The sequence below is a fragment of the Symphodus melops genome, assembly GCF_947650265.1.
Source record: "Symphodus melops genome assembly, chromosome: 20".
In the NCBI taxonomy this organism is placed as follows: Eukaryota; Metazoa; Chordata; class Actinopteri; order Labriformes; family Labridae; genus Symphodus; species Symphodus melops.
This window is the reverse complement of record NC_136710.1, coordinates 2,365,365-2,393,113: the sequence shown is the minus strand read 5'-3', so window position 1 is coordinate 2,393,113 and position 27,749 is coordinate 2,365,365. Positions and strand designations below refer to the sequence as shown.

At 42.5% G+C, this 27,749-nt stretch overlaps 1 protein-coding gene across 1 annotated transcript; it reads left to right on the top strand.

Annotated features, from left to right (window-relative positions):
* Nucleotides 1–1,336: 1,336 nt before the first annotated feature.
* LOC306841629 (rho GTPase-activating protein 6-like) lies at nt 1,337–27,161 on the top strand (the record flags this gene model as incomplete). The annotated part of the gene is made up of 4 exons (XM_079371576.1): nt 1,337–2,477; nt 21,835–21,991; nt 26,987–27,109; nt 27,151–27,161. The coding sequence occupies exons 1-4, from the start codon at nt 2,370–2,372 to the stop codon at nt 27,159–27,161; spliced, it is 399 nt and encodes a 132-aa protein (XP_079227702.1). The 5' UTR covers nt 1,337–2,369.
* Between the last annotated feature and the right edge of the window lie 588 nt (nt 27,162–27,749).

The window sequence follows — 27,749 nt, the reverse complement described above, 5'->3', positions numbered from 1 at the left end:
CTCAAGTTCATGATATATTTGAGTTAGTGTTGGGATTTATTACTTAACCCTCGGGGGCCTCGTGCAGGAAGTAGATTTTCTGAAACTCAAAAAAGACATATTTGGATGTGTGTGTGTGTGTGTGAGTGTGTGTGTGTTTGTATGGATTTAGGTTGTCCATCATGTCCTCTTCTGCAAATTGTCTAATCTTCCAGCTCAGTTAATTGCTTCCTTCCTACACACACACACACACACACACAAACCCAACATGCGCACACACCGTTTTCGCCCTCTGTGGTAATTATTGTGTCTCTTTGGACACCAGCGCCATCTAGTGGCTTTAAACCTTCAGTGCAACACAGAAACGTTCTATAGTCATATTATATACTATTTATTTATATAATATTTAGATCCAGGATTTTATCATAAGTAACTAAAATACTGGAAAAGAAAGTAAACATGTAAGAAGAGACGATAATTTTGTGTTGTTTTTAGCGAGTTTGTGGTCACGTAGATTTTTTATATTTTAACTTCATGAGAAAAATTCAAGAGAGGCTTTAGTCAACTCCATGTAAAGTAAAGGTAAGTTCATGATTAGTCCATTTTATTTTATTTTAATGAACACTGAGATTGTAAAAGTATATACATAAATTGAGAGAGTAAAATGCTGATTTATTTTCCACTTAGATCTAACATGAAAAAAAAAATACATGACATTAAAATAAATATTTAACTGGTTGTCTTGTCAAACCAAAACACAGAATTTGGAAGAAATTTTGAAAACTAAAAACGTCAGAATGATTGAACATGCATCCTATGTTGAGGTCACATTCACTTATTTTCTGTTTGTTTTCTATTTCATTCATTAACTCTACCCACACATTTCTGTGCACTGAATCCTGGAGTAAACTTAACTTACACACCTGAGACGCCCCAAGGTGAGACGTTAAAACACTAGAGGTCAGCAGAGACAATGTAGTAGCTGTTGTTTAGTCACTGCAGGGACAAACTGTAAAACCTTTTTTACTGGTTACCTTGATCTTCCCTGTATGTCGGAAAAACAATATTCCTGGATTAAATCAAAATCGGGTGAGTGAGGAGGCTAAACATGAGTGAACACAGATAAATATCTTTACCCATCAAAGTGATTATCTTATCCTATATGAGTGATTATTTAATACAGATAATCTGTTTACATATAGATGTGAGTAAAGGTCACAAACTGTGAGCTCTTTAAGAGTGACCAGTGTGTGTGTGTGTGTGTGTGTGTTTGTGTGTGTGTGTGTGTGTGTGTGTGTGTGTGTGTGTGTGTGTGTGTGTGTGTGTGTGTGTAAGCTGGTTCAGCAGAGTGATTACTGTAACAGCTTCGTAATAAAATGCTCAAATTTAATTACATCTCTGGCTATCGCTGCCTCGGACACAAATACACACACACATACACACACACACACGCACATATAAACACACACACACACACACACACACACACACACACACACACACACACACACAGAAAGTGTGTTTTCATGGCTGTCTGAGACCTTCCTCCACTTTAACCATAAATACAGTCCGTGTCGCCCTGGCTTCGACCTAAACACATCTTTTGACTTCAAATTCAACAAATTGCCTTATTTGGGCTTTTGTGTAATTTTGTCCCCAAATGGAACGTGGGTCCCCACAATATGTGTGATCAGATTAATGTCCCCAGATTGTCAATGAAGACAGGTGACTCACACACACACACACACACACAGGCAGCAGGAAAGGTTCTCTCATCACGGCCAAACTACCAAACTCCACTCTTCCTGTTTCTGACAGTCTAGAGCATGCCATGTTATCTATGACAAACACGCACTTGACACGCGTATGCCCACACACACACACACACACACACACACACACACGTGAAGCAGCTACAAACAGGAAGTACTGACAGGAATCAGTTCTCAAAAAACAGAGACAGAAAGAGAGATGAGAAATGATCTCTTCCTGAAGATTTTATACGTTAAAGATTTTTATTATTTATTTTTACAAAAACAGAACGAGGGGAAACTACTTGCACCAGAAGGGGGAACAGAGAGAGGAAGTGGAACCAAAAAGAAAAGAAAAACCAGGGGGGGATGAGGGAGTAAATTCATGTGGGGAGGAGAAAGAGGAGGTGGAGGGAGGAGTAACAGCAAGTGCAGAAGAGAAGGACGATCGAGAGAGAGAGAGAGAGCAGCAACATGTGAAAGGAGAAGAAGCCGCAGAAAGAAGAGAAGATCTAAAGTTGTTTTTTTAACAACCTGGTGATTTGGAGTACTTGTGAAGACGAGGAAGAGCTACACACACACACACACACACACACACATACTAACACACACACACACACACACTCAGACTCCTGACTGATGCTCCTACTGGATGGACCATTCATATCCAAATCGCCGCCTCCTCTTCCTCCAGCTGTGCAGGTAGAGGATCGAGCTGTGCCGTCAGACATGAAGTTCTTCTACGTGGTAGGTAACACATGGGCCTGCGTGTAACCTCTCTGCATGTGTTTATGTAACTGCACGTGTGCATGCTAGTCCTCGTCATTCTGCATTTGTTCGCCTTCATGTGAAATATGCTGACAGGCGGGGAACTTGTCTGTAAAATGCTGAGAAATGGAAAAATGTGAGGAAAACACTTTTTCTGCTTTTTTAAAAAATATATATATATATGAAAAACAAATCTTGTGCGTGTTAATAACTCTTCATTACAACATTTTTTTTTTTTTTTTAATTTCTACATCAGTCATTGAAAATGTAGAAGATTAAAAGGCCAAGATATAAAATCAGTCATCTCTGATTACGTAAGTTCATCAGCTATGCAGGGAGCGTTTGGCTTCGGTCGAGCTTATTTATGACAGCAATTTAAAAAACGTTGACACCCGACCAAAAGACACAACCGCAGCGTGATTAAAGAAGTTAAATACTGTCGTACGTAACCTGTGAGAACAGACTGCGAAAGTGAGGACTGAGAGTTTTTCTAATCAGCTATTTATTTATTAAACGCCGCTGGATCGCTCGTGTTTTTTTAATCACAAAATTTGCAAACAGGAAGTCACAACTTACGTAAACTAAGTGTTACCTGTAAAAAACAGTTTACACAACAGGTTGTTTATCTCGTAAAGTTTGAGGCCGTTGTTCATTTAACGACCTGCGTATAGTAAAAGCAGATTATGTCTCACATGTCGGACTCTGACCGTTCACCTAAAGTAAAGTAAGTTGAATTATGACAAATAGAGTCTCCTTTTATGGACTTTATCAGCCACTTAAAGTCGACGGCTCGTTTGATGTCCAGGCTTTTATTGTCATCAAACATCAAGGCTGGATTTTGCCCCTGAAACTACAGACTCTGCTCCTGTCATACATGCGGTCTGATTGGAGTCCTCGTGGGTGTGACTCCATCACTTTTCTTTTCTAGTCTTTTATTATCTTTTATTGTTTCTAAGATTAATTTCTCGCTACTCTTCGTGACACCTCACACGTGGAGGCTGTCGTCCTCCGGTCGGGCGGCGAGGCTTCGAATCCGACCTTTCACTGTGGCTCCGTTCCAGCATGTCGTAACCCCCCCCCCCCCCCCACCCCCCCTCTCTCTCTCATGAATATACACAAAATAAAGTTTGGCTAGTCGGACGCTAACGTTTAATGTTTGAACATCTTTATACCACAATCCACCACACTGGATATTCTCATCACTACTACCATAATAATAATAATAATAATAATGATAAAATATAATAATAATAATAATGATTAAAATAATAATAATAATAATGATTAAAAATAATAATAATAATAATGATTAAAATAATAATAATAATAATAATTAATAATAATAATAATGATAAAAAAAAATAATAATAATGATAAAAATAATAATAATAATAATGATTAAAAATAATAATAATAATAATGATAAAAATAATAATAATAATTAATAATAATAATAATAATGATAAAAAAATAATAATAATAATGATTAATAATAATAATAATAATAATAATAATAATGATAAAAATAATAATAACACCATAATATCCTACACATTTTATGTGTATTATTTGAACCACTGAGATGGCTGCACTGTAGAAAGTAAAGTGCTGTTTTTGGTAAGGTTTGCCATCACTGCTAAAATAAAGTCGGACAGATTCTTCGCCCCGATTATTCTTATCAGTGCACATTTGAAACCGCTCTGCGTTTCCTCTCAGACACAAGCAGACAGCTGCATCACTTTCCTCTCTCACCAAACTTTTTATCTTCTGCTTCTGCCCATCTGTCATCTTGTGTTTCTCTCTCTCTCTCTCTCTCTCTCTCTTCCCCAGCTGTCTCTCCCTGCAGCCTCTGCCACGACCGCGACCACGACGTTCAGCCAACGTGGCTCAGTCGTGTCTCCTGCTTGTCTTTTTGATTTGTGTTTCAGATTCTGGGACTCCATTGAAATGGCCAAATCCCATTAACGTTCAAACTATTTGAGTCCTGGACGCTCCGGCTATGACCCCTTCCCCCTGATGCAGTATTTGCACAGCTGCTGGTGTTGGTCTTCAATGTTGTTGTTTTGTTTGCGAGGTGATTAAATGTCAACGACATGATGACGTTTGATATTTCAACTGTGTTTTCGCTCAATATCTCGAATATATTCGAAATAACTTTTCTCAAAAAGTCACTTTGTGTACACAACTTTTATTCCATTACAGCTTCATTGGTTTTTGAATTTGAGGTCATAGAAAGAGGTCTTGCCTGGGTTGGGGTCCATGGTGAACTGGGGGGGGGATTAGTACCAGTGGAGCTGACATGGTATGAGACGACCATATATCTTGTGTTTATTTCAAATGCTGCCACTCTGGTGTTTTACTTTTCAAGTCAATTCATTTTTATGCAGCAATGTCATGAGCTAGCAAAGAGAATATTAATGCAGATAGAAAAGGAAAGTATTGCTTGACTCCACCCCCAGTTCAGTGGCGTTTCTGGTGTCTGTTGGGGCCCTTGGCAAAAAAAAACAAATTGGGGGGGGCCTCTAAACAGAGTGAGTGCTGTCAGTTGGGGGCCCCTTAGGGTTCTTTCCGACTGTCGTTGCAAAATTTGCACATTTTTCGACCGCTGCTTTGGGGGCCTCCTCCTGGTCTGGGGCCCCATGTGGATGCCTGTTGATGAGTCGTGCATCTGACTCAGTTTGGTGGTCGCAGTCCAGAAAGTCCGGCTCCGCCAATGAAAGACATTTTAAGTGTTTAATTAGCATCACAACAAACAGCAGTCTTTCCCTCGGGGAGTTTCTAATTAACTCCGTATTCTGAAATTTCACTTTTGGCTCAGACGCTGCATTCTTTGCTTAAACTTACGAAATCAGAGGATTTGCAGTCTGTTTTTTTTTTTTTTTTTAAATGGGCGTTTGTGTGTCTGCTTGCGAGGTTATTGCAGAACGTCCTAATAATGAACACCACATGTCATCAGAGGGGAAAGAGGGGAGATGAAGCTGCAGGCACAAAGTGGAAGGTGGAGCTGCTGAAGGGTTGAGAGGAAGACGAGGAGAGGGTGAGGAAGGTCTGTCCCTCCATTAGTGATGAAAGTTGAGTAGAAACACGAGGGTGTGACTCGTTTAGGGACGGTGGATTTGTTTTTCGATCCCCCCCCCCCGGGGGCTGTGGAGACACAAAGCTCCTCTCTGGTGTCACCTCCGGTCTGTTTCAGGTTTCAAACCGTCTCTGAGAGTAATATTCCACTCGAGCGATGTTTTACCACAACATGATCGAGAACACGTTAACAAGTCTTTAATGGAAGTCAATGGTATGAGCAGTGGTTGCAAAAATTATTTGAACTTCATGACACTTAATTCATTTTGAATTTCTGTGAGTGCAATGTCCAATTTTTAATTTTTTTCTTCTCTGAAAATGTTGGAACATTTTATCGGATTTCAAACCACTTACTCATTTTTGGCATTTTTCACGCATGCATCGTTTTTTTTCACGGTTTAAATTTCCACACCCGTTTTGAACAGAATAATCGCTGATATGTTCCAATCTAATGTCCATTATTCTCTTTGAAACAGAGGGAAACATAAAGCATGTCTGCTTCTGCTGAAGGAATTCAAAATAAGGCCTCACATACATCTGGATTCATGTTGGACACTCGGTTTGTGTTTTTGTGTGTTTGGTTGTTTTGTCTGTTGGACTGATGTTTAGTCTGCATCCTTCGGCCCTCTTGCATCGACATTATTTGAACTCCGGGGTTCTGGTGTGTTCTTGACAACAATTTAAAGTCCAGCTCAGAGATTTTTATTCGCCGTCCTTTTTTTGTTGTTGTTGCAACTTTTGGCCTGATGGAAATAAAAACTTATAATAAGCTCAACAGACAGAGAAATAAGATGCATGTGTTCAACGCCAAACAGCCACATTTGTCAGTCAGACATGATATAACGGTTCTTCAGCCTGTCGTTGGGCTGAATGAAAGTTAGGCTGAGACATGGGTTCCAACATGGCGGCTGCTACCGGCGAGCCAATTAAAATTAGTTATTTTAAATTTTCAGCTAACTGACTTTTTTTTTTTTTTTTTGGTTGGTAAATCTCCACTCAATCCCCAAAGCTTTACTCCGCTAACAGACACATAAATAATATTTTATTGAAGCTTTTCATTGTAATAAATCCTCTTTGCACAGCTGATGCTCTCATTGGTGTGTGTGTGCATCTGTTTATGCAGTTGTGTGTGTGTGTGTGTGTGTGTGTGTGTGTGTGTGTGCACATTGTGAGTGAGTGCCAGTGCCTTCAGGGTGTCCTCATGAACAGTGTGTCTCTATATGTGTGTGTGTGTGTGTGTGTGTGTAATCTCCCATCAGTTATATAAGCAGTGTTCAGCGGGTACAACCAGCTGCAGGTTCACTGCAGGAAGAGAAAAAGCGAGTCATTTATTCAGAGTCACTGACTTCCTGAACTCCCTGATCCGTCGTCGGCTCTGGAGCTAACTTTTGCTGCAGCTTCTATAAAAGCGAGAGGAGAGTGATAAGAGGCAGTTTGACAGATAAAGATGTTTGTTAATCAGTAGCTGAGGAGATATTTATCACGCTCTCGGCTGTCCGGAAACAAAAGATAACAACAGTGTTGTGCATCATTAGCACACATTAGCATACGTTAGCACGTTTAAAGATGAATACATGCACAGGAACTTTTCACTTCTGTTGCTGCGTTTGTGAAGTTAACTTCTGACTTTACCGAAGAAATAAAAATATTACAGTCAAATACATTTTCTTGACTGTGTATGACAAACATGACGTTTAAGTGAGTTCCAACGATGTGATATTTCTTACATGCTTGTGCTGCAGGACGGATGTGAGGCCTAATCTCAAACCGTCTTGAACAAGTTTTTCAAATAATAGTTGAATAAACTGGATTTCTTCTCGGTGTCGCTTCGGTTTGGTTTCAATTCTTGACTCAAGAGGACTCGAACGCACTTTGATCCGGGATTCAGGTCCACGTTCGGTTTCAGTCGGACCTTAATGAAACGTTCAGGTTTGATAATAATAGTTCGTAGCTGTCGGCCAGCCTTGACGTGTTTTTATTGTCGGCTGATTTCTGGAGTCTCTGGATTGGCTGGTTCTCGATCTCGGAGCAGATCTTTCATCAGTGGAGCGGCTTGGACTTAAAGCAGACTTGAACATTGTTGTGTGACAGAACCAAAGGACACAAAAAAAAATAAAAAAGTTTGTTGAATTCGTCAACTCGCCCCAAAAGTTCTTAGTCCGCAAAAATACATTCTTGGTTTTGTCTTTTTTTTTTTTTTGCAGACAAATGTTCAGTTTTTCCGACCAAATATTTATTAGATGACACTTTTCTTCCTCGTGCTGAATGAGAATCTGGGATTTGTAAGTATGAGGTGGTAAACCACTCATACATTAGTGCTGAGCTTGTGTTGCCCTGCGGACCCCCGACATCAGTGGTGACGCCGGTGATTTGTGTGCGTGTCCGTGTGAATGTTTCCCACTGTTCCCCGGGAAGATAAATTACGACAGGAAAACCTCCGGATTCTGACTTTTACTGTCCCGCAGTGAATCTGTGGAAACACGGACAAGACACTTTGTTGTTTCTCTTCTCCGTGTTTTTCATTTTTATTCGAAGTGAGTCAGACGTTTTGGTCCTCGAGTGTCAACGGACTGTTATTGCTTTTGGCGTTGCCGTGTTGAATCTCGATCTTCGGACTTGACTCGAGGAAAAACAGAGTGAGGTTAAGAAAGTTATTCCGTCTCTCCACGTGGATCTATCCTCCGTCCCTCTTCGAGCCGTCCGTGTGTCTGTGTCAGTCTTGGCAGCTCTCCGTTCACGTCAACATTTCAACGACGTGATCGATCCTCAACTGCTCGACCGCAGGCTGTCCCAGTCTGCTCTGATTTACAGACTCCGACACCTCCCCAAGATGTCGACGGGAGTTTAGCAGCGTTTCTTTATCGGGGTTTGGTCACAAGCAGGACCACGATGCTGACGCTCCCGTGTGCCGAGCCTTTTGACCCGTGGTCGGTGAGTGACAGGCAGTAAAAAAAGCCGAAAAAAAACCAACATCCTCTACGTAAAATAAATTATTTCTCTCCGTTGTTTGAAGGGTGGATTATTGTTAGAAAGGCGAGAAGCATCTCCATGTTAAAGGCTTTAGCACCATCTTGGTGGCTCGTGACCCCAAGTGGCGTCTTAACACGCCATTTGAGAAACCAGCTGATCTAGAAGACGTGTTTTAAAGACTTGTGATGCTTTTTGTGCCGTTATCTGACAGACAGGACAGCGCAGGGAGCGACGAGCTCAGCTGGTCGAGTCAGTTGGAAGGGTCGAGGGTTCGATCCCCGGCTCCTGCAGCAACATTCCCGCTGTGTCCTTGGGATTAGTTACCGCTGCTGGTCGCTTCACACAGCAGGCTTCACCATCAGTGTTTTAATGTGAAATCTATGTCCCTGCGTGTTTAATCACCATCGTGGTTTTTAATCCCGACACGCGGCGTGCTGCGAGTCTTGGTTTTTAAGTAGATTTGTTCCTGCCTCAATCATTTCAAATCTTCAAGTCTTATCTCTTCTTAATGTGACTTAGAGACGTTACACAAGCAGCGGGGCGACTTGTCAGAGACGGCGAGGAAATAAGACAGAAACTTTCCAGGATTTATTTTGTATTTTTCTGGGAAACGGGAGGAAGAGTTGCTCGTTTTTTGAGTAATCATTAAGTGTGAGTCAGTGAAAGCATTTCTGCAGTGGAGTTAAAGCAGTAAATTATATAAGTTAGGTGTGTAACGTGCCAGTTGTTACGTCACGGTGTCAGCGTGCAGGATATCAGAGACAGCAGAGCTCCGCGATCAAAGTCCTCGTCGGCATTTTCCATATTTCCTCTCTTTTCCCTGCGGAGGAATCCCGCCCGCCCCGAAGCGGTGCCCACATCCTAACACGGCCTTTATCGTGAGATGGATGGTCGTGTTGTCCGGGAGGGGGGAGGGGAGGGGGGGGGGTTCGGCCGGGTCAGAGCTGTCACCACGGCGACACTTCCTTTTATCTGCTGACCTTTGTTAGCAGTAATAACGGATAACGCCTTCGACTTTGTGACCTGAACGAGTCGAACATTAAAGAGATTCTGCGATCTGTTTCCAGGCATCATTTTCTACGTTTGTTTTTTTTAGGCCAAAACTTTAACGTCATGAAATCCTTTCTGACTTTAAGTAATTAGCATCTTATTGTTTCGCGGCTAGTTTAATAGCTACATTTCCAATCACATAGGGAAGCACTCTTATTATGTAATTTATGCAACAGTGGGTCCAACAACGTACTGAAATAGACTTCTTGTTCTTTCTTTTTTTTTTTTTTTTTAATCTCCCCTCCGACTCTTCTCTGCTTCATATCACTGTCTCAATAAATAAAACAAAAACTTGGAAAAGCTCAGCAGATCAAAAGAGGCGAAGAGCCTCATAAACTCCCAACAGAGTTAATACAGTGCGCTGTCACGTTACGGTACGTCTCCACGACGGCACGCGTGAGTCGGACGACTGGCAACGAAGGATGTCGATGGACGTGACGTCACTTCTACCGAAAAAGTCAAATGCACAGAAAAAAAGAAACGTCTTTGTTGGGTGGCAGCACTCCGACATCAGGCTTTGATTTATTTCCCCCCCTTCGCCAGATTCCCCCGAAGTCTTCTTCAACATAAAATGATGTCTTTGTTCTTCCAGCTCTCGGGGTTGATCTTGGGTAATAAGTGCCTGTGGGAGACAAAATAAAAGCCCGTCTTTTAAATTGCAGGAGGCAGAAATCATGAATCACCATCATTATTTGTAGACGTGTCGACTTTGAGATTTTCAGGCTCTCCTCTTGTTTTCATTTCTTCTTCTTCTTCTTCGCGGGTCTCGTTGCTTCTCTGGGTTTTTCTTTCTGTGATCAGGTAATGGTAGAGAGTAAGTGGGCATGTTGTGGGCGAGAGGGCGGGTGATAAGCGCGAGCGATCAAAGCTAAAGGATGTGAGTATTGGCAGAGAGTTGTGATCGTGATAATATTTGGGACCGAGGTTTGTGATCCCGTGGCGTCAACGTCGTCTAAAAATATTCCAACTAAACTTCAATGGATCGGCTTCTAATTTAGCGTGAACATTGAAGGTCCCCACAGTTTCCATTAAATGTGCAAGTAGCGCTCCGAACCTTTTCCAAACGCTACGTCACTGTTGTTAAGTCACGATAGCTGTCACAGGTGACTTATTGATCAGTAACCATTGATCTTGGTTGAAGCAGCTTTGTATCCACACATGATTAACCACGTGAGCATGAAAACAAAGTAAAGGCTTCTCGGCGTTTGCAGCAGCTCTTAGCTCAGAAAGTCTCCTGACGAGCCAGATTCGTTTCTCCTTCGTCACTGTTGTTGGCGAAGCTGAAGTTCCTTTTAGCCCCTTCTGCATTTTGATTGGTCAGAGATGAAGAAATGACATTGACGAGTACAGGACCGATACCTGGAGGGCAAGAAAGGCTCCCTGATGCTACACGCTACGGAGAAGCTATCAGCGCCAGTTGCAACCTACAGTATGTGTTTTCACCATTTTTTAAAAATTAATACTGTTGATTATTTAGATTATTTTATTGTACAAAGCAGTTTTGGGGGTTTTTTTTGCTTCCCTAACTCGACATGAGCGTCATTTTTGAAGAGATGGAAAATGAAAAAGTCTGTGTTGCAGCTCCAACGTCGATCCTTTGCTTGTTTACTCACCGTGTATCAGAGAGGAGGATGTTTTTGAGGAGGGTCGACGCTGCCAGAGAGGGATGGCGCTGATGAGCATGATGATGATGGGTGTGGATGTAAACGTCCTGTTTAGAGAGCGAGAGAGAGAGAGAGAGAGAGAGAGAGGCAGAGTGAAGAAAGACTCGTTATCAAAATCCTCAAATCTTGTTTCCTCAAATCGACTTTGGCATTTCCTCTTTTGCTTTTCCTTAAAATGGGAGCGGGACAGGAAGACACCAAGAGCTGATGGACGAATTGAACCAAAGCTTTGAGACACCTCTTGTCTCCGGTTGAATCGATGACACAACTCCACACGAGCTGAGCTCCATGAACGCTCCGACGTTTCTCGTTACTGAAACAGGAGGTGTAATTACTTTGACACTTTAACCGACACCGCTCAGCTTACAATAGCTGCACACACGGAAACACTGCAGGTGGATATATATAGCAGCTAAACGCACCCGGGGGCAAGTCGTATATGTAGCATGAAGTTACGCGGCGTCGAGCGCTGAGGATCATTGTTCCATGCGGCGACGTGACCGAGCATCAGGCCGAGTACTGCGACGCATAATCAGGCTATTTAAAAAACTCACCCTCACCCCCGAGAGTCAAGAGAGGCAGAGAACTTTGTCCACCTCGTTCTGTCTCTAAATCATTTATCGATTTTGTAGATGTAATTTAAAGAACAGCTGATGTTTTTCGCATTTTTTTGATAATACAGATATAAATGGGATAAATTGATTGACTGCTATCAAAGTTAAAGTCTTTGTTTCGACGGATGAACGGTTTATAAAGTTACATTTTTGACTAATTTTTGCCCACCTCGGATTAATAATCCGCTCAGCCCTGAATGTACCTGCCTTGATTTAAAAGTGAAACGTTTGCTAAATCTTTCCCTTCGATTTTAATTTCAAACTTTAATCATTGTCTGGCGAACGGTCTTGGGTGTACTCCACCTCTCGCCCAAACTGCAGCTGGCATCGCCTCCCGCAGCCAGTAGATAATAGCTGGATGGACCTTTTGATCACGTATTGGCTGATAAACAGCGTCAGTGGGTTTTTTTATAACCACAGCTCAAAGTGCATTATTAATTCAGACCTGACTGACAGAGTTCAGCAGATTGTCGGGAGCATGAAGAGGTTTTGAGATAAGGGGTTCTCTTCCTTCTTCCCGACAGTCCAACGGGCCGGGTTGAGGCGACGTCGCGTTTCTGCGTTTCCATGGAAACAAGGAAAAAGGACTATTAGATCATCAGAGACCTGAGATAAATGTCTCAAACAGCTTGAGCCAAACCATGAAATGTTTGGACTCATTCCAGTTGATTAGCTTTTAAAAAGTCTGATACCAAGCTACGGCTAATTTAAAAGGAATTGTTGCATTAGCAAAGTTGGCTATAAAAAGTAGCATTACATTTATGAAATGGTAAATGGACTTGAGCGCTTTTCTAGTCGTCTGACTACTCGAAAGACCCGTCGACACGGCGAGGCTTTTGCAACTTTTACTGTTAAAACTGTGCGTGGGAAAAGAAGTGACAGAAGAGGCAGATTTCACAGCGTCACAGTGAAATGTCTCTTTACCATTCGTCATCATTTCACAACTTCTGGGCTGGAAAAGTCTTCTTTAAACACAAAGTAGAAAAGACAGATATCATAGTGACCAGCTGTTACACGTCTGCTTTAATCTCATGTCTGGATCTTTTAAAACTTCAGCACAAACATGAAATCGTTGTTTGGTAATTTTTCATTGAAAAAAAAAACGGAAATATTTTTCACATCACAGATGAAGGGCTCCATCAGACAACTTCAGCTTACTTAAGTTTAAAATGTGTTGTCCAATAGCTTAGCATCGTGGACTCTGTTAAAGTCGATATTTTGTTGAGATGACTTTCAAACAAAGAGAAGTAACCAAAGCTGATGATCCTTTTCTGGTGTAGTACCTCTTTAAGCCTGTAGGTGGCGGCGTGGTCAATGAAGTTCAATGTGCTGCTCTGATAGGGACATCCTGGTTCAGCCCTGTGTGTGTGTGTGTGTGTGTGTGTGTGTTCATCATCCATCCTGTTATGATGAGCAGACATCAGAGTCAGCACACGACTGTTTTAGGACACGATGAGACGAACGACTCTCCATCCAACGACTTTCGACCTGGAAATGTACGTCGGCGTTTCCAGGAAGCGAGGAGGATCAAAGATGAAGGGCGTGAACTCCGGAAGATGGCTCGAGATTAAGCTGACACACACACACACACACACATGATATCCATGAGATCAATGGAACAGGACGCAGTGGGGGTCTATCAGTCTCATGATGAGAACATTATGTAAGAGGAAGAAGTTTGAGCGCTTCAGGATCCCCAAAATAAAATAAATCCACTATTTTAAAATAAACTCAAAAAGCTGAATAGTCTTTTTTTTATATGGAGGCAGATACGTTTGCTTTATAATCCACGGAGCCTCTGAAGTCCTAAGAAAAAGAAAAAGAAATATTGTGTACACAAGATTTTTACTTTTTGGGACTTCAGGTGCGCTGTAATAATCCGAGATGTGACGCTGACGAAGACTTTAACTTCGCTTCCAGTCGATCCCATTCATCGTTCATGTCTGTATCTGACAGACTCACAGTAAGTAAAGTCAGTCTTTTATTTTGAAACTTCCCGGGAGCGTCGAGCACACCGGCTCCTTATTTAGCTCAAAATATCCATTTAGTATTTTACTGTGAAATTCTTTGTTGCTCTGGTTTGTTTTTGTTGAGTCTCCAGCTCTGTGTTTATTTGTGATTCTTCCTTTTTTTACACACTCTCTCTCTCTGGTTGGTTTTTTTTTTTTTATTTATTTTTATCGTCAGATAAAAATAAAGATTTTTATCGTTAGAAAATCCGGGTGGTGCGGTCTGAACTCCGCCCGGGGTCGAGGTCACAAGGTCTCCGTGCGATCGCTGTTGTTTGAGCTCACAGCTGGAGTGCTGACAGACATTTTCCAGACTTGTTTCCACACACACACACACACACACACACACACACACACACGATCCTGTGAACATGCACTAAGGGGGCTGCACACAGCGAGCGCTCCTCAGCTGGTCACGTCAACAGCGTTCAGGAAGCGAACTGGCACATCTCATGCTATCAGACTAATTTCCCGCACCGGGACTTGAACCTGCAACCCTTTACACTGAGCTACTGCCACCCCAATACACCGTCTATAAAATGAAGATCAAGTAAGATGAAGGCTGTGTCGGGTTAAACTGGGCACACTTTTAAAAATCGCATGCCTGGCCTTAGAGGGGAAGATTTTCAAAATAAAATAAAATAAACATGAGAAACATGGAGAGGGTTGATCTGTGCAGGGAAACAGTTGGTTTTACATGACTTAGAAGAAGGAGCACTGGGAAGCTTGACCTTGTTGACCTTTCAGGAGAGGATTGTTTCTTCAGATTTAGATCCAGCTGCAGTCGGAGCATCACGCCGGGATCAAGCAGCTTTAAGAGAGGAGAGATATCTGGAAATGTGAACCTCTATTGACGTTTAAAAAACGAGACTTTGAGAACTCTTCTTCCTCCTCTAATTTTCTTTTTTCTCAGACTTTCTCCTCTTCTGATTCTCCATCGTTCCCTCCTCCTCTCTCTCTCTCTCTCTCTCTCTCTCTCTCCCCTGTCGGTCCTTTTTATAGAGCTTTGATCCCGTGTTTTAATCCTCCTCCCGCTCACTCGCTCTCCCTCCCTCGTTACCTCGCGTTCCCTTTGGCTTTCTCACCTCCTTTCCTTAATTCTCCCTCCTTCTATTCCTCCTTTGCTTCCTTGTCACCTTTGCCTCTTCTCTCTCCTCCTTTTTTCATTTCCATTCTTTTTTTCCGTTCCCCTCACTTTTTCTCCCACCCTACCTCCTTATGTATGCGTCCTAAACTTCATCCTTTCCTGCTCCCTGCATCCTCCTCTCTCTGTGACTCTCTCATGTCTTTCTCCTTTCCTTTCCTTTCCTGGGCCCTAATTTCCCTCTCACACCTCCTACCTTCTTTACGTCCTCTTCCCTCTTTCTTCCTCGTCCTCTAAATTCCTTTTTCCTTCTTCCCTCCTGCCCTGCTTCCTTACGTCGTTCACTTCCCCTACCTTCCACTGGGCAGTGTATCCTGTTTCAGCCCCTTTTCTTACTTCCTACTCCCTTCTTTCTTCCTCTAAATGGCTTCCTTACTTTGTCTCTTTTCCTACCACCTACTTCCTTTCTTTTTCTGGACCACTTTCTCTTCCTATTTTACCTACTTTACCTGTGACATTAATTCTCCAGGCTTCCTTTCTTCTCTTACCTCCTCCTCTCCTTCCTCATTTCCTTCTGCCCTCAACCCTCCCTCCCTCCCTCCTTCCTCCCTTGTCTCTTGTGTTTACGTTCTCAGCTCTTAAAAGTAAAGTCAGTATGTGCTCCTCCTCCTCCTCTTAATCTAACTCACTTCTCAGCCCTCCCTCCCTCCCTCTCTCTCTCTCTCTCTCTCTCTCTCCCTCGCTCGCTCGCTCGCTCGCTCTCTCGCTTCTTTACCTCAGAGCTCTGATCGTCTCGCTCAGCTCAGATGTGTTTGTGGGTTTCAACAAACTGTGGATGAAGATCTTGAAGGACCTAAAGTAGAGGGATTTCAATTTAAAGTGCGACTCCCCAATTCAGGTACAGCGTGTGTGTGTGTGTGTGTGTGTGTGTGTGTTGTGTAGACAGAAGGCTGATTGAGAGGACTCTTGAGTCACTGTTAGATACTCTGAAGTGATTTAAATGCATAGTTTTTTTTTTTTTTTTTCTTTGCGTTTGAATGAAACCAAAGTTCTGCAACACACAGATCCGAGGTCCCCAAATGTTGCCATGTGGGGACCTCGCTATGGATACACATTTCTGGGATGATACGAGAGTCTCAAAGCATTTTTTCGGGGGGGAAGACGGATAATTGACTTTCATTGATAAATGTTGGTTCTCACAGCTCGAATGCAGAGAAGTCCGAGTCAGACGGGGGCCCCTCAGGGGGGTTTCCTGCTGTCATTCAAAACTTTACACATTTTGGTCCACTGCTGTGGTTGCAAGTTTGCCACCTCTCATCGGGTCCGAGGCCCTCTTCCGCCCCTCCGGTGACTCGAGGGGTCGTGACCCCGACTTGGATAGAAATATGGACGTTACAGTAGATAAGCAGCGTGTCAGTTTCAGCCTCGCTCGTGAAAACACATGACTTCCATGTGCGCACAGCTTCAAACCACATCTTTACGTGTTGATCTGCTCACAGTGGGGAGGTGTGTGAGATCCTGAAGAACTCCCTGGATGTGTGTGTGTGTGTGTGTGTGTGTGTGTGTGTGTGTGTGTGTGTGGTGGCTTTTCACACTCCAGCACGTCTTCATGCTTTTGATCCAGTTTCTACCTGCTGGCTTCTAACGTGCCTGGACTCGACGAAAAAGTCAAACTCATGTCCAATTCTCACCATGAGCTGTGTAAGACGTCGGCGTGTAGCCTCTGTGATGTCACGGCTTTGAAGCCAAATGACGCTGGTGGCCATGTGGTTTATGGCGGTACGGTGTCAGTTTAGTCAGCGCTGACACGGCGTGTTCAGCGTGTCCACACGAGACGCATTTCTGTTTTTTAAACTGCCGAGAGGCCAATTACTGCCTCCTGTGTGTTTACGTAGCAACATCTCGAGTGTGTGTGTGTGTGTGTGTGTGTGTGTGTGTGCATACTAATGCTCTCCAGCCTGGGTTGCGTTGCGTTCTCTGAGAGCCTCGTAATGAGAGCGGCTGCTGTTCCTGATTAATTTGATGTAAACGCGACGTGGAGCAGAATAATGTGGAGATAATGTTCCTTCATTAGAGACGACCACGGAGCGACAGCGGGAATACGGAACATCATTTATGTGTCCTCGTCTGCTAAACACACACTCACACACACACACACACACACACACACAACCGATTAACAATCACTTCCTGTTCAGATAAAAATCACGATTTGAAACGTACATTTTAAATTCACTGATGAAATCGGACTTCACGCGCACGCTTCCTCCGCTCTCTCGTGCTCCTATCCTTCAGCAGGTAACTTCGTGCATTGTGAGCGTGCACGCCGCGTGTAACGTGCGTGTGTAAGATGCACTTAAATGAGTAACACGGGGAAAAAAACTCCTGAATGCATCACACGTGGTCGAACAAAAAAGCTCAAAGCAAAGAATCAGGTCGCTTGTTTCTGCTCCACCGATTCACGCATGTGTTCACACAGAGGAGACTGTGAACTTATTGTACGTATCCCGTGAAGCGGCGAGGCCTTCAGGGGCCGTGCCATTAACGTGGGAGAACGTAGTGTTCAGTGCTCACACTGTGCAATGACCCGGAGCTCGGAGAACACAGAACCCTGCTTGACTTCCTGCCAGGAAATGTAGAGAAGATGCTTATCTGTGATTTATGACTGAGGCAGACGTGAAGGACAGTTTGTAGTTTGGCCTTTATAAAATATTATTATAATTATTATTAGAAGGTTAAGATCTTCATGTTTAACAACGTCCTAACATTTCTGCCTATAAGTAAGTAACCGAGGGTGAACTGTTGGTTAATGGCCAATATGATCATTATTAATTGTCATTTTATTGTTTTTATTGTTTTTTTAATAGTGTGATTTCTGCCTGTACGGCACTTTGGTCAACCAAGGTTGTTTTTTTAAATGTGCTGTAGAAATAATCTTTGATTGATTGATGGAGAGTGACTCCTCGCCACTCTGCTCCGTGAAACGGCGTACGCTCCTGCTCCGCCGCATCCATTTCTGTAGCTGTGAGAGAACTAAAAGATCGCGAACAACGAGAACATAAGCACCCGTGGGAGAGAGGAACACGTGTGGTCACATGTTGTACACGGGCCAAAGAGGAGGCGGGGCACGAGAAGTATTTTAAGAACTTTAAAAAAAAAAAGTGAAAAAGATTTGATTTGGAAAGGAGAAGCGAGTGGAAGGTAGAAGCATCTGTTAGCCATCAAAGCGTATTTATTTAACTTTAATCAGGTGAGGGGTTACACACATCATTTTTTTTTCATCCCTCCAGATAAAACTGGAAGGGAAAAGTAAAGAGCTCCAGGAGAAGTAGGATGCAGTTTAAAACTCAAAGCAGCTGGAAGGAACACAAATGTCTCAACATCACGGCCTGAATCTGAAAGTGTAAGCAGCTGTTTCTTCGTGCGGATCGTCTCTGATTACAACGACTGCAAAGTACAAACCTCACATCAAACCTTGGCGTGCCTCTTTTGTGTCTCCACACATAAACACATTTCATAGTTCTCGGCGCTCGGTCCCAGTTGTATAGTTTTACGCTGATGATGGTAGATTTACCGCTCCAATACATGTTGGAAATTTAAAAAAAAAAACAACAAACAGAAGGTCGTTGATGTTACATTTTAAGCAGAGAAAAAGAGAAAGCTTCTCTTTCGTCGTCGTTCGTGTTCAGCAGATTAAAACCACAGATTTGGTTCATCAGACAAACTGGACCGAAGCCAAAAAGTCATATGAGTTTATGTTTTTTAAAACTTCAGCAGCTTGACTTTGCTGCAGGTTTTTAGTGGAGTTAGATTTATGAAGTGATCCTCTTCTAGTTTTGTTTTAACAATCAGACTCTTTGCTTTCCATTAGATGTGAGTTATGTTGCTTAAAGACACAACAAAAGTCTGTGTGGATGAAGACATTGCATGGTCCAGTTCTGTCCTCCTTCCTGGTATTGACTGCAGCAAATCAAAAATGAAGGAGAGGAACCTGTACTCCGTTTGTTTCATCCACTCTTTTTTAACTCCCTGAAAGTCGAACTTCAGAGAAGCAAACGTCACATTAGTTTTTATGGTTTTCTTCGAGTTTGATCTCAAAATCCCTAAATGCTACGAGCTTTGTGTCCTCGATGAAATAAATACCTCCTGCTTCAGTTGCCAAAAACCACATGCAGAGTGTCTTTGTCTCCGTCGGAGAAAAATACCAGGAACAATCTGATAAAAACTTGGTTACAGTCACGGTACATTATTGTATTAAATTACAGTATTTTAGGTTTAATTCAAATTCAAACACAAGGGGGGGTTTACGGAGAAAGTTTTGGTACCCAATTGGATAAAATGCAGCATCAGAGCGTCTTTAGCCTGAAGAGACCAGCTCCACACCTGAAACTCCCTTTTCCCCTTTTTCAAGACGCACTTTGGGGACGAATACCTCGAGTGAGTTCTGTGATTGTGTGGGAAAGCAAAGACTGTATTTTTCCAGCACTTTGCACTTCGGATTACGTTACATAAGTACGAGGGAAGCAGGTTAAGTATAGCTTTATAAATAAGGACGTGCCTCATGATTTTGGCAGTCAGCTTGAACATACAGTGATGAGTCAGAGGCCGATGATTTTTAGGATACAGTTTGTACAGATTTAAGGCATTTACATCTTTAAGTGCATAATAGGAAACACATGAAGCCGACATGTGAAGAAAAGTTCCAACATGGTCAGAATAGTCAATTTTAACAATCAGAGGCTTGTCATAGTTTTGGATTTTGGGGTGGCCAGTCAGATTTCAAGGGGGCCCGTGCCGTCCCCTGGCCACATGTACTCTGGGCACACCCCTGTAACCACTGTACGAGTGCACATCTACTCCACCTAAAGAGAAAATATACGTGATAATGTAAAGGTTTACTTTCTTTAAACAGACTGTCCAAAGGTCAAGATACTTATCCTAAATGTCAGCTCTTACTGTGGACGTTTGAGTCACCAGACCACACGTCCTTATCGTGATGTTTTCCACTGAAGTGTGTTTTTCTTTGGGGATCTGTACTGTCACCAAGTCTGAGGCCTCACAAACCTCTGCGGACGACTCGGATCCAGTCGAAACCACAGAGCGATCGTCTGGTTACGTTTAGCATGAAGGCCAGAGCAATTTTCTCCACTCTTGCTGCGCTGAGAGGTTTGTGGCCCGGCTAGATTACAGACAGAAAGTAAACATATGCGCACACATACAGAGGAACGAGCGTTCAGAGTTAGAGTCGGGCAGTCGTCGTAAATCACCATGAAAGGTTGAACGCTTTGGAGGGTGAGATAAGGTTTGAGGCTGATTGCTTACAAAACAGTGGCTGAAGGTTTGAACAAAGTTAGTTTGCAATGATGAAGTATTCTAAGTCGGATCGAGGTGGGGTCTTTTAAGAGGCAGGAAACTCTGCATCGTCCAATGCATTCATGACACTTTTAAATCAGTGCTACGCTTAAATGAACATGTGACTCACCCAAATGAATTTGGGAAATTATCAGGAGTTTTGTACATTTGTTAAAACGTCATGTAGGATTTTTGCTGTTGGTACACACAGAGCTCTGAGAAGAAACCCAATCACTGCAGAAACTAAAGAAAATGGACCAACAATGTCTCATGGAGCCGGGAGTCTTTGGGTGTCTTGTGATTCGGATTTGATCCTTGAGGTCACGATTCAATTCAGAATTGATTTCTGATTGTAAAAGATTCTGGATTCAAGATTCAAAGAGTCTATTTTTGAATAAGGCCACACTTCAGGATCTACTCCAGTCATCTGCGAAACTGGCTGAATTGAGCTAGCTTTAGCATTTAGCAGGGAGCGACTGGCCAAAAAAAAAGGCCAATTAGCCGAAAGAGAAAAAAAAAGATTTTTGTAAATTAATCTTGTTCAAATCTCAGAAGTTGAAAACATTGATTTTTACATTGATTTTATTTTTTCCTCAACTCTATTGTCTAATGTGATTACAGCCAGCTGGAGCTTAAAGCATCTCGACTCTTCAGACAAGTGTCTCTGTCTAAATCATGTTAATCACAAAAACAAACTTTTTATTGAGTCAAACCTTCAAAAGAAAACATCTGTTTCAGACCACAAAAGGGGAAACGTTCACACATATTCAAACTGTCCAATGTTGAACCGTACTAACAATAGTTGTTCTCTATTTATTTATAATGGCGTTGCATAGCAGCGGTCTAGTCAGTGATGAATGGTTTTCACAAGACCCCAGAGCCCTGCAGTAAACGAAGGAAAGAGTGTGTGCACAGTCGATGCGAGACCTTTGGTGAACTGATTAGAAACATGTACTAAATATCCCTTCACATATATGAACAGCACTCAGATCAACATATTGTTATTCGATGTATTATGATGAAAAATGGCCGTCATATTGTAAATATTTGAAAGACTTTTTTGAAGGATGCTATGTTTGATAAGTCCAATGTGTAGAGGGATCATTTCAGTTTTAATAGCGAGATCCTACGGGAACTTCTTTGGGCCAAATTAATATGAAGAATCAGCACATGTCCTCACATGTCTCCCAACTGAACAACCTGGAAGACAGCTCTCATTGGTTTAACATGTCTCTACTACTATGCTTAGTAAAGCACTTATGGTAAAAATAGAGACATCCAAACGGAGTTCCATTGGCACCAATTAATTTGTGTTTTGAGCTGGGGGGGTTTTTTGCCGTCGCCATTTTGTTTTTTGGACTCAGAAAGGACAATATTTGGTTGAGAAGGTGGAGCTGGAGAGAGGCAGGGTGTTTGAGTATCAGGTCGTTGGGTCATCACTAAAACATCGTAGCTGTCACATTGATTGACTGACTTTTTTTAAGATCACCAAACGACTTATTTATTTCCTGTCGGCAGGGGGACCACACGTGGGCGACCATGTTGGGTCAGAGCGTGCGGTTGCAGCCGGTGCACATCCAGAGCCTGTCGGAGCTGGAGCGAGCCCGCTTACAGGAAGTGGCCTTATACCATCTGGAAGAGAGGGACCTGGACTTTAAGATCAGCATCCCAAAAGGTAAGACAACACAAACAAGCTTTTGCCAAATGATTCCATTTTTGGTTTTCTGCTCTGTTGGAGGATTTATAGCCCCCGGGTTATATCATTGAGTCACTGCTCTACTCGTGAAGATAAGACTTACATATCTGTGGCAATAATAGAACTCTTGTGACTCAATTGAAAGCTTTCGGTAAAAGCAAGTCGGGTCACGTCTTTCCGAAGTGGCTCTCTGATTGGAGGAGAGGACTGATAGATCCGGACTGTGAAGCCTCGAGAAGTTTCCGTTCCACTTCCAATAGTCGATCTCGGCTGTGGAGGCGAGTGGCAGCCTCGACGGCTCACGATGACATTTTGAAACAAGATGTGACTGGTGGGAGTTGCACAGACAACAACCCCTCCAGCTGGTTGGCAGTCGGTGAATGTGAAGAATGAGCTCAAAGCGAGAAGCGAAGCAGTCAAACTCTGTGCACATGTGGAAGCAATCCCAGCTGTCAGAGACGATAAGAAGGGGCAAAGGATCCAACGTGATTTGTATCGAGGTATCCTCCATATCTCAGATGCTTTACTTGAGTGCAGTTTACGATTTTTTTGAACAAATGTGGGACAAACTTGGTTGGAGGAAAAAAAAAAAAAAACGCATCTGGTGCAAAGTGTGTGTGTGCCAATGTGAGCGAAGATGGATTTGGATGCTCGACATTTCACCACGTTGTTGTTTTTCCTGATGAAGAGATGAGGCTCTGCTTACAGACAGACAGGAAGGATGATCTTGGCTTTCTCTGCTTGGAGAAAACACACAAACAATCTCCGTGGGACATTTGGAGCCAAACAGTTTGGATGTCCGAGCTCTGAACATCATCCTGACAACAATCTTGGATCTTCTCATTTCTCAGTCCAGTGTTTTTATTCATCTTAAGGGTCTGTGTCACTCGTGACCTCAGTTTCAAAGGGCTTCTCACCTGTGTTACCTTCAGCTTCCTTAGTGATCTTAGGTCTCTTTTAGAGTATCTGTATCTGTCACTTTTCCAAATACTGTATCACACTATCCTCCGTCAGTTCAGCCACCACTTACAGCCATCAGCAAAGTACGAGCAGTTCTGTTTCTGTTTGGAGAAACTCATCTTCATCAAACCTCTATGCGGTCCCCGAGTCGTGTGTTTAATTGACCTTTTCACTCATACCAGAAGGACATTCCTCCACACTCTTCCTCTGCTGATGTTTACTTGCACACGCATTCCTCTTCTTGCCGCTCGAACACTCCCGTCTCTGAAATATTGTTTATGTGTGAGCGTCTCATCCAGCTGACCTCTAAATCTCTAAAATCGACGTCCTTTCACCGATGAACTGTAAATCTTTCAAACACCTCGCTGGCTGCAGACCGGGGAGGTTTTTCTCTGTGAACCGGGGCAGGAGGATTCTGGGAGGTCACTGCTAAGAAGAAACAAAAACAACCGATGATAAGAGTGAGAAGCGTGCGGTCCTATAGTACCTGTACGTGTGTGTGTGTGTTTCCGTGTCAGTCGCTGCTCTCCCGGTCAGTGTTTAAGCTTCTTTTCTCGGACTGTCTGCTCTCTCCTGTACCATTGGTCTGTCTCAGAGTCACTGGCCTTTGACCGGCTCAATTCCGACCAGACTGCTGATTCAATCAGACCCAGTTTACGCATAATGGGGCTCAATTAAACACTAGTTCATCTGCTTTATTGACGTCTTCGAACCCCAGTCCTGCGTTGTTAACGTTTTGGTGCGAGCAAAGTCGATGTTCCTTTCGAACACCAGCTTCTTTCTTCTCTTCTGTCCGCAGGTTTTTTTTGTATTTTCTCTGCAGATTTAAGTCCATCGTTACACGAGTTAAAAAGGGAATTGGACAGCTTACTTTTTATAATTCAGTCACTAAATGTTTGGCGAGAAGGTGCAGCTCATTACCTTGTTAGTGTACTAAGTCATTGACCCTGTCCTCAAAAAGTAGGGCCATTATTCACTTCCTTTTTTATCTTGGTTTTGGTCTCCACCAACTATGATAATATCTGACTCTTAAACGGCTACATGCTATGCTATGTTGATGCTAACGTTGTCTTTCTTCTGTTTGGTGGACACGCATCCATACTTTTTATTGATTTGACCAGAGTTACGCTTGCTTACTTCCAAACATTCATTTCAGATCTTGACTTATTCATCTCGTTCTCCCAAAGTTGTGAAAGAATAAATCGAAAACAAGGAAATAAGCTGAACATGTTTTTAGTGGAGGGCAATGGCATCATGTTCTTACACAGTGACCAGGCTATTAAATTGGGAAAATGTATTGAAAAAAATTAATCACAATTAGATATGTGACAAGTGGCTTTAAGATTCTGTCCCAGGGGATTTTGATCCAATCGATATAATTAAGGATGACATGTTCTCAGGGAACCATACATCCTGTGAAACCTCCCTGTCCTGCTTCACTTTTTTTTTTGTTTTTCTTCCCGTGCCCTTTGTTTTTTTTATTATCTTCAGGGATTAATGTAAACCCCTTTTCCCTCATCGTCCAGGGTTCAAATTCTTTGTGATACAGAAAATCACAAACAGTTTGCTGCTTTAAGTTTTCGATCAGGCTTTTCAACCTCATTTCTAATATCAGCAGCTTGAAATCGCTGTAAACCAGTTGAGAGTCAGCGGAGGAGGAATGATACCTCCCACGTATCCCACATGTTCTCCATGAAACAGTCTGTACACAATGCCCATGTTTCCCTAATTAGTAACACACCCGATCTACAATGAGGATGTTGTAAATACCAGTTTTTCTTACCAAAACAAACCAAGATGACTCAGTTAAAGAGACAGGATGTGGAGCTTGTAAAACAAGACAAAAAGCCCAGCAGGATGGACGCTGTTGGATAAATGGTTTTTAACCTGGCACACGTCCGTGATCCACTAGAAACCTTTTCTCGGCCAACTTCTTCGTCCTCACCCACCAGATGAGAACCGCGGTGTTCGATTATGAGGAAACAAAACGATTTTTTAGATCGCTTATCAAATGTGTTCGCTCACAACGGCAACAAGTTTAAGTTGACGTATGATCAGCGAGTGAGAGAGGGCGTGCCGGGACACCTGTCAATCATTAACGCCCAACGTGATTGGAAGAGGAGGCTGCCTTTGCCAGATCATTTACAGATACCACATGTTTTTTTTCTTGCAACTATGAGGTTTGGTTGATACACAACCAAAGTGTGTTGTAAGTTATTGTTCTCACATTGTTTAAAATTTGAGGTTTTAGCCCTCCAGTTACTGAGTTCAGCGCTGACTGGAAGACAATCTGGTGTCTGGCTCTGAGACAAAGCCGGCTGTTTGTAAGTGTGGGAATATTCGTCCTCCGTTTCTCCCCTGGGGTAAAATCTCCTCCGTCCACAAAGCTGGTTGTGGTCTTGGCTTAACCTCTCAGTTTGCTATTTCTTCTCTGGGCTTCTATTGCGACACGTTTCTTTCCCCCCCCCCCCCCCCCCCCCCATCTCTTTTGGGGGTCATCAAACGGCCCCTCTTTCATCACACTTCTCTTCTATTTTCATCTTCTTATCTCTCTTAAATCCGTCCGTTCTTTTTTTGTCTCTCAATGGACTGACAGTAGATTTTTCCCAGATTATGATTTTTGATATTAATCAAGCTGAGGTCCGTGCACGTTGCAGTGACGCATTTTAACAAGAATTTCTTCCAGCAGCAAATGCTGAAAAATTAGTTCATCTTTAATCTTTCATCTCAGCTCTCTGTGAATGTGTTTTATAAACACAGAGTGCATACATGTGTCTAAGGAACGTGCCAAAGAGATTAGTTTAGTAAAATGTAACGTGTGCACGATGGAAGGGGCTGCAAGCTTTGGAAATAAACTCTAATTTCCTGCAGTCATGAGAATTTGACCCTTTTTTCCCAACATGCACACACACACCCACACACACACACACACACACAGACACACACACACACACACACACACACTCTTAAGTACATAAACACAGAATACCAATTTTCTGTTTCTTTTCTTTTCCCCTGGCACTGTGGGGGAAAAAAACAGTAGACTTTAAGTTTAAAATATTCTTCATGACACAATTTGGGAAGACGGCTGGGTCCTAAATAGGAAAGTGACCTTTGAATAAGTGACTTCTAAACACCAGCTTTAGAAACCCAAACAATGACTTCAATGTAGACCCGGTCCGAGAGGGGGGGAGGATGTCGAGCTCGTAAAACAAGAGGTACAAAAACAGACTACTCACTGTTAAAGCTGTGCTGCAACAACAAACCTCCTCTCACAGTATCAATAAATAGTTTATTGACCTTTTTTTTTTTTTTTTTTTGCCACCAAAACACGATTTAATGTCATAATGTTCATGAAATATGCAGATTGTTCTACAAACAGTAGCTTTTTAGCTAACGCCACTTCTCCCTCCTCGTTTTTTCACGGTCAAACATAGTACAACTTTGATTGAAAATGTATTGGCATAACATTTGGAAATATTCTTACATTTAGTTATTTTTATATATTTACACCTGGATCTTTTTTCTTTCTTTTTTTTTACCACATACAGTACATAGACGTACGAAACACACAAAAGGTTTGTCCCTCACGTTAATAGGCAGGACGCAGCCATTAAACAAAAGGCTCTTTAAACAAACAACGTCCCTTGAAATGGCCTGCTCTATTCTCCGAGCTGAGGAAGAGGTACCAGCACTCAGGAGACAGAGACATAATAAAAAGAGAGAGGAAAGGGAAAACAGAGCTAATGTGGGCGCCGTAAGGTCACGTCGATTGTTCTAAAAAAGAAGCGAGAAGAATGAAGGGCAGATACACGGTTCATTTCAAAAAACTTTATTTGTCCCCGGGGGGGGGGGGGCAATTCAAAGCACACAGGGCAGCAAATAAACATTTCGGTTATACAAAAAATGTAAGAAATGTCCCTTGATATGATATAATACATTCTTTATTGTTGCATTGTGGTCAATTTTAATCATTGCAATCTTCTTTCTTTCTTTTTTTTTTTTTTTTTACAGAAACCCGCAAGAGGAGAAAATCTCTTCGCAGGAAGTTTGATTCGTTTTCAAAGGAAAAGAAAGAGCGAGGTGAGTTCATCACACAAACACAGTCATGTGTAGTTAAACATAAAACCATCCCTGGTCACAGTTTGTCTTCCTTCATTAACTCAGTCACCCTGAAGTCCCGGTTTAAACGGTCTCTTTGTGACAGTAAATATTATCATCCGACACAGTATGTCACCACAGCGGACTCTCCGCGGGTTTTATCACTAATGGTCCAACATACTTGAAATACTGTTTGTGTAGCACAAGTGGAAGAAAGCAGGGCTGCAGGCTGACTCACGGTTCACTTCAGGATATTCAGTGAGTCAACTTTGGGTTCGTTCACCATCGTTGTTTTGAACATAAACTTAATACTGAACGACCACAAGCACCCGTGACGTGCTTTACAGTCAAGCTGTGTCACCCTACGTACGCAAACATCTCCGTCAGTACACGTAGTACGAAGACCGTCCAAGTTCATTCACTGATTACTGGAAGTATCAACTTAATGTAATACTTATATTCACCACATTTACGCACATTGTTTGACGTAGGCACGTGACAATCAGCTCGAGATTTTGATACTATCAATTCAAGAAATTTGTCGCTGCATAATGTGCTCCTTTTGGACCTCTGCTGTGGTTTCAAGTTCAGTGCCCCCTACTGGTCTGTTGACAAGCTGCAGCCTCTGTTTCTAGCCTTCACAAATGCCATAATCTACAAAATCCAGGCCTTTTGT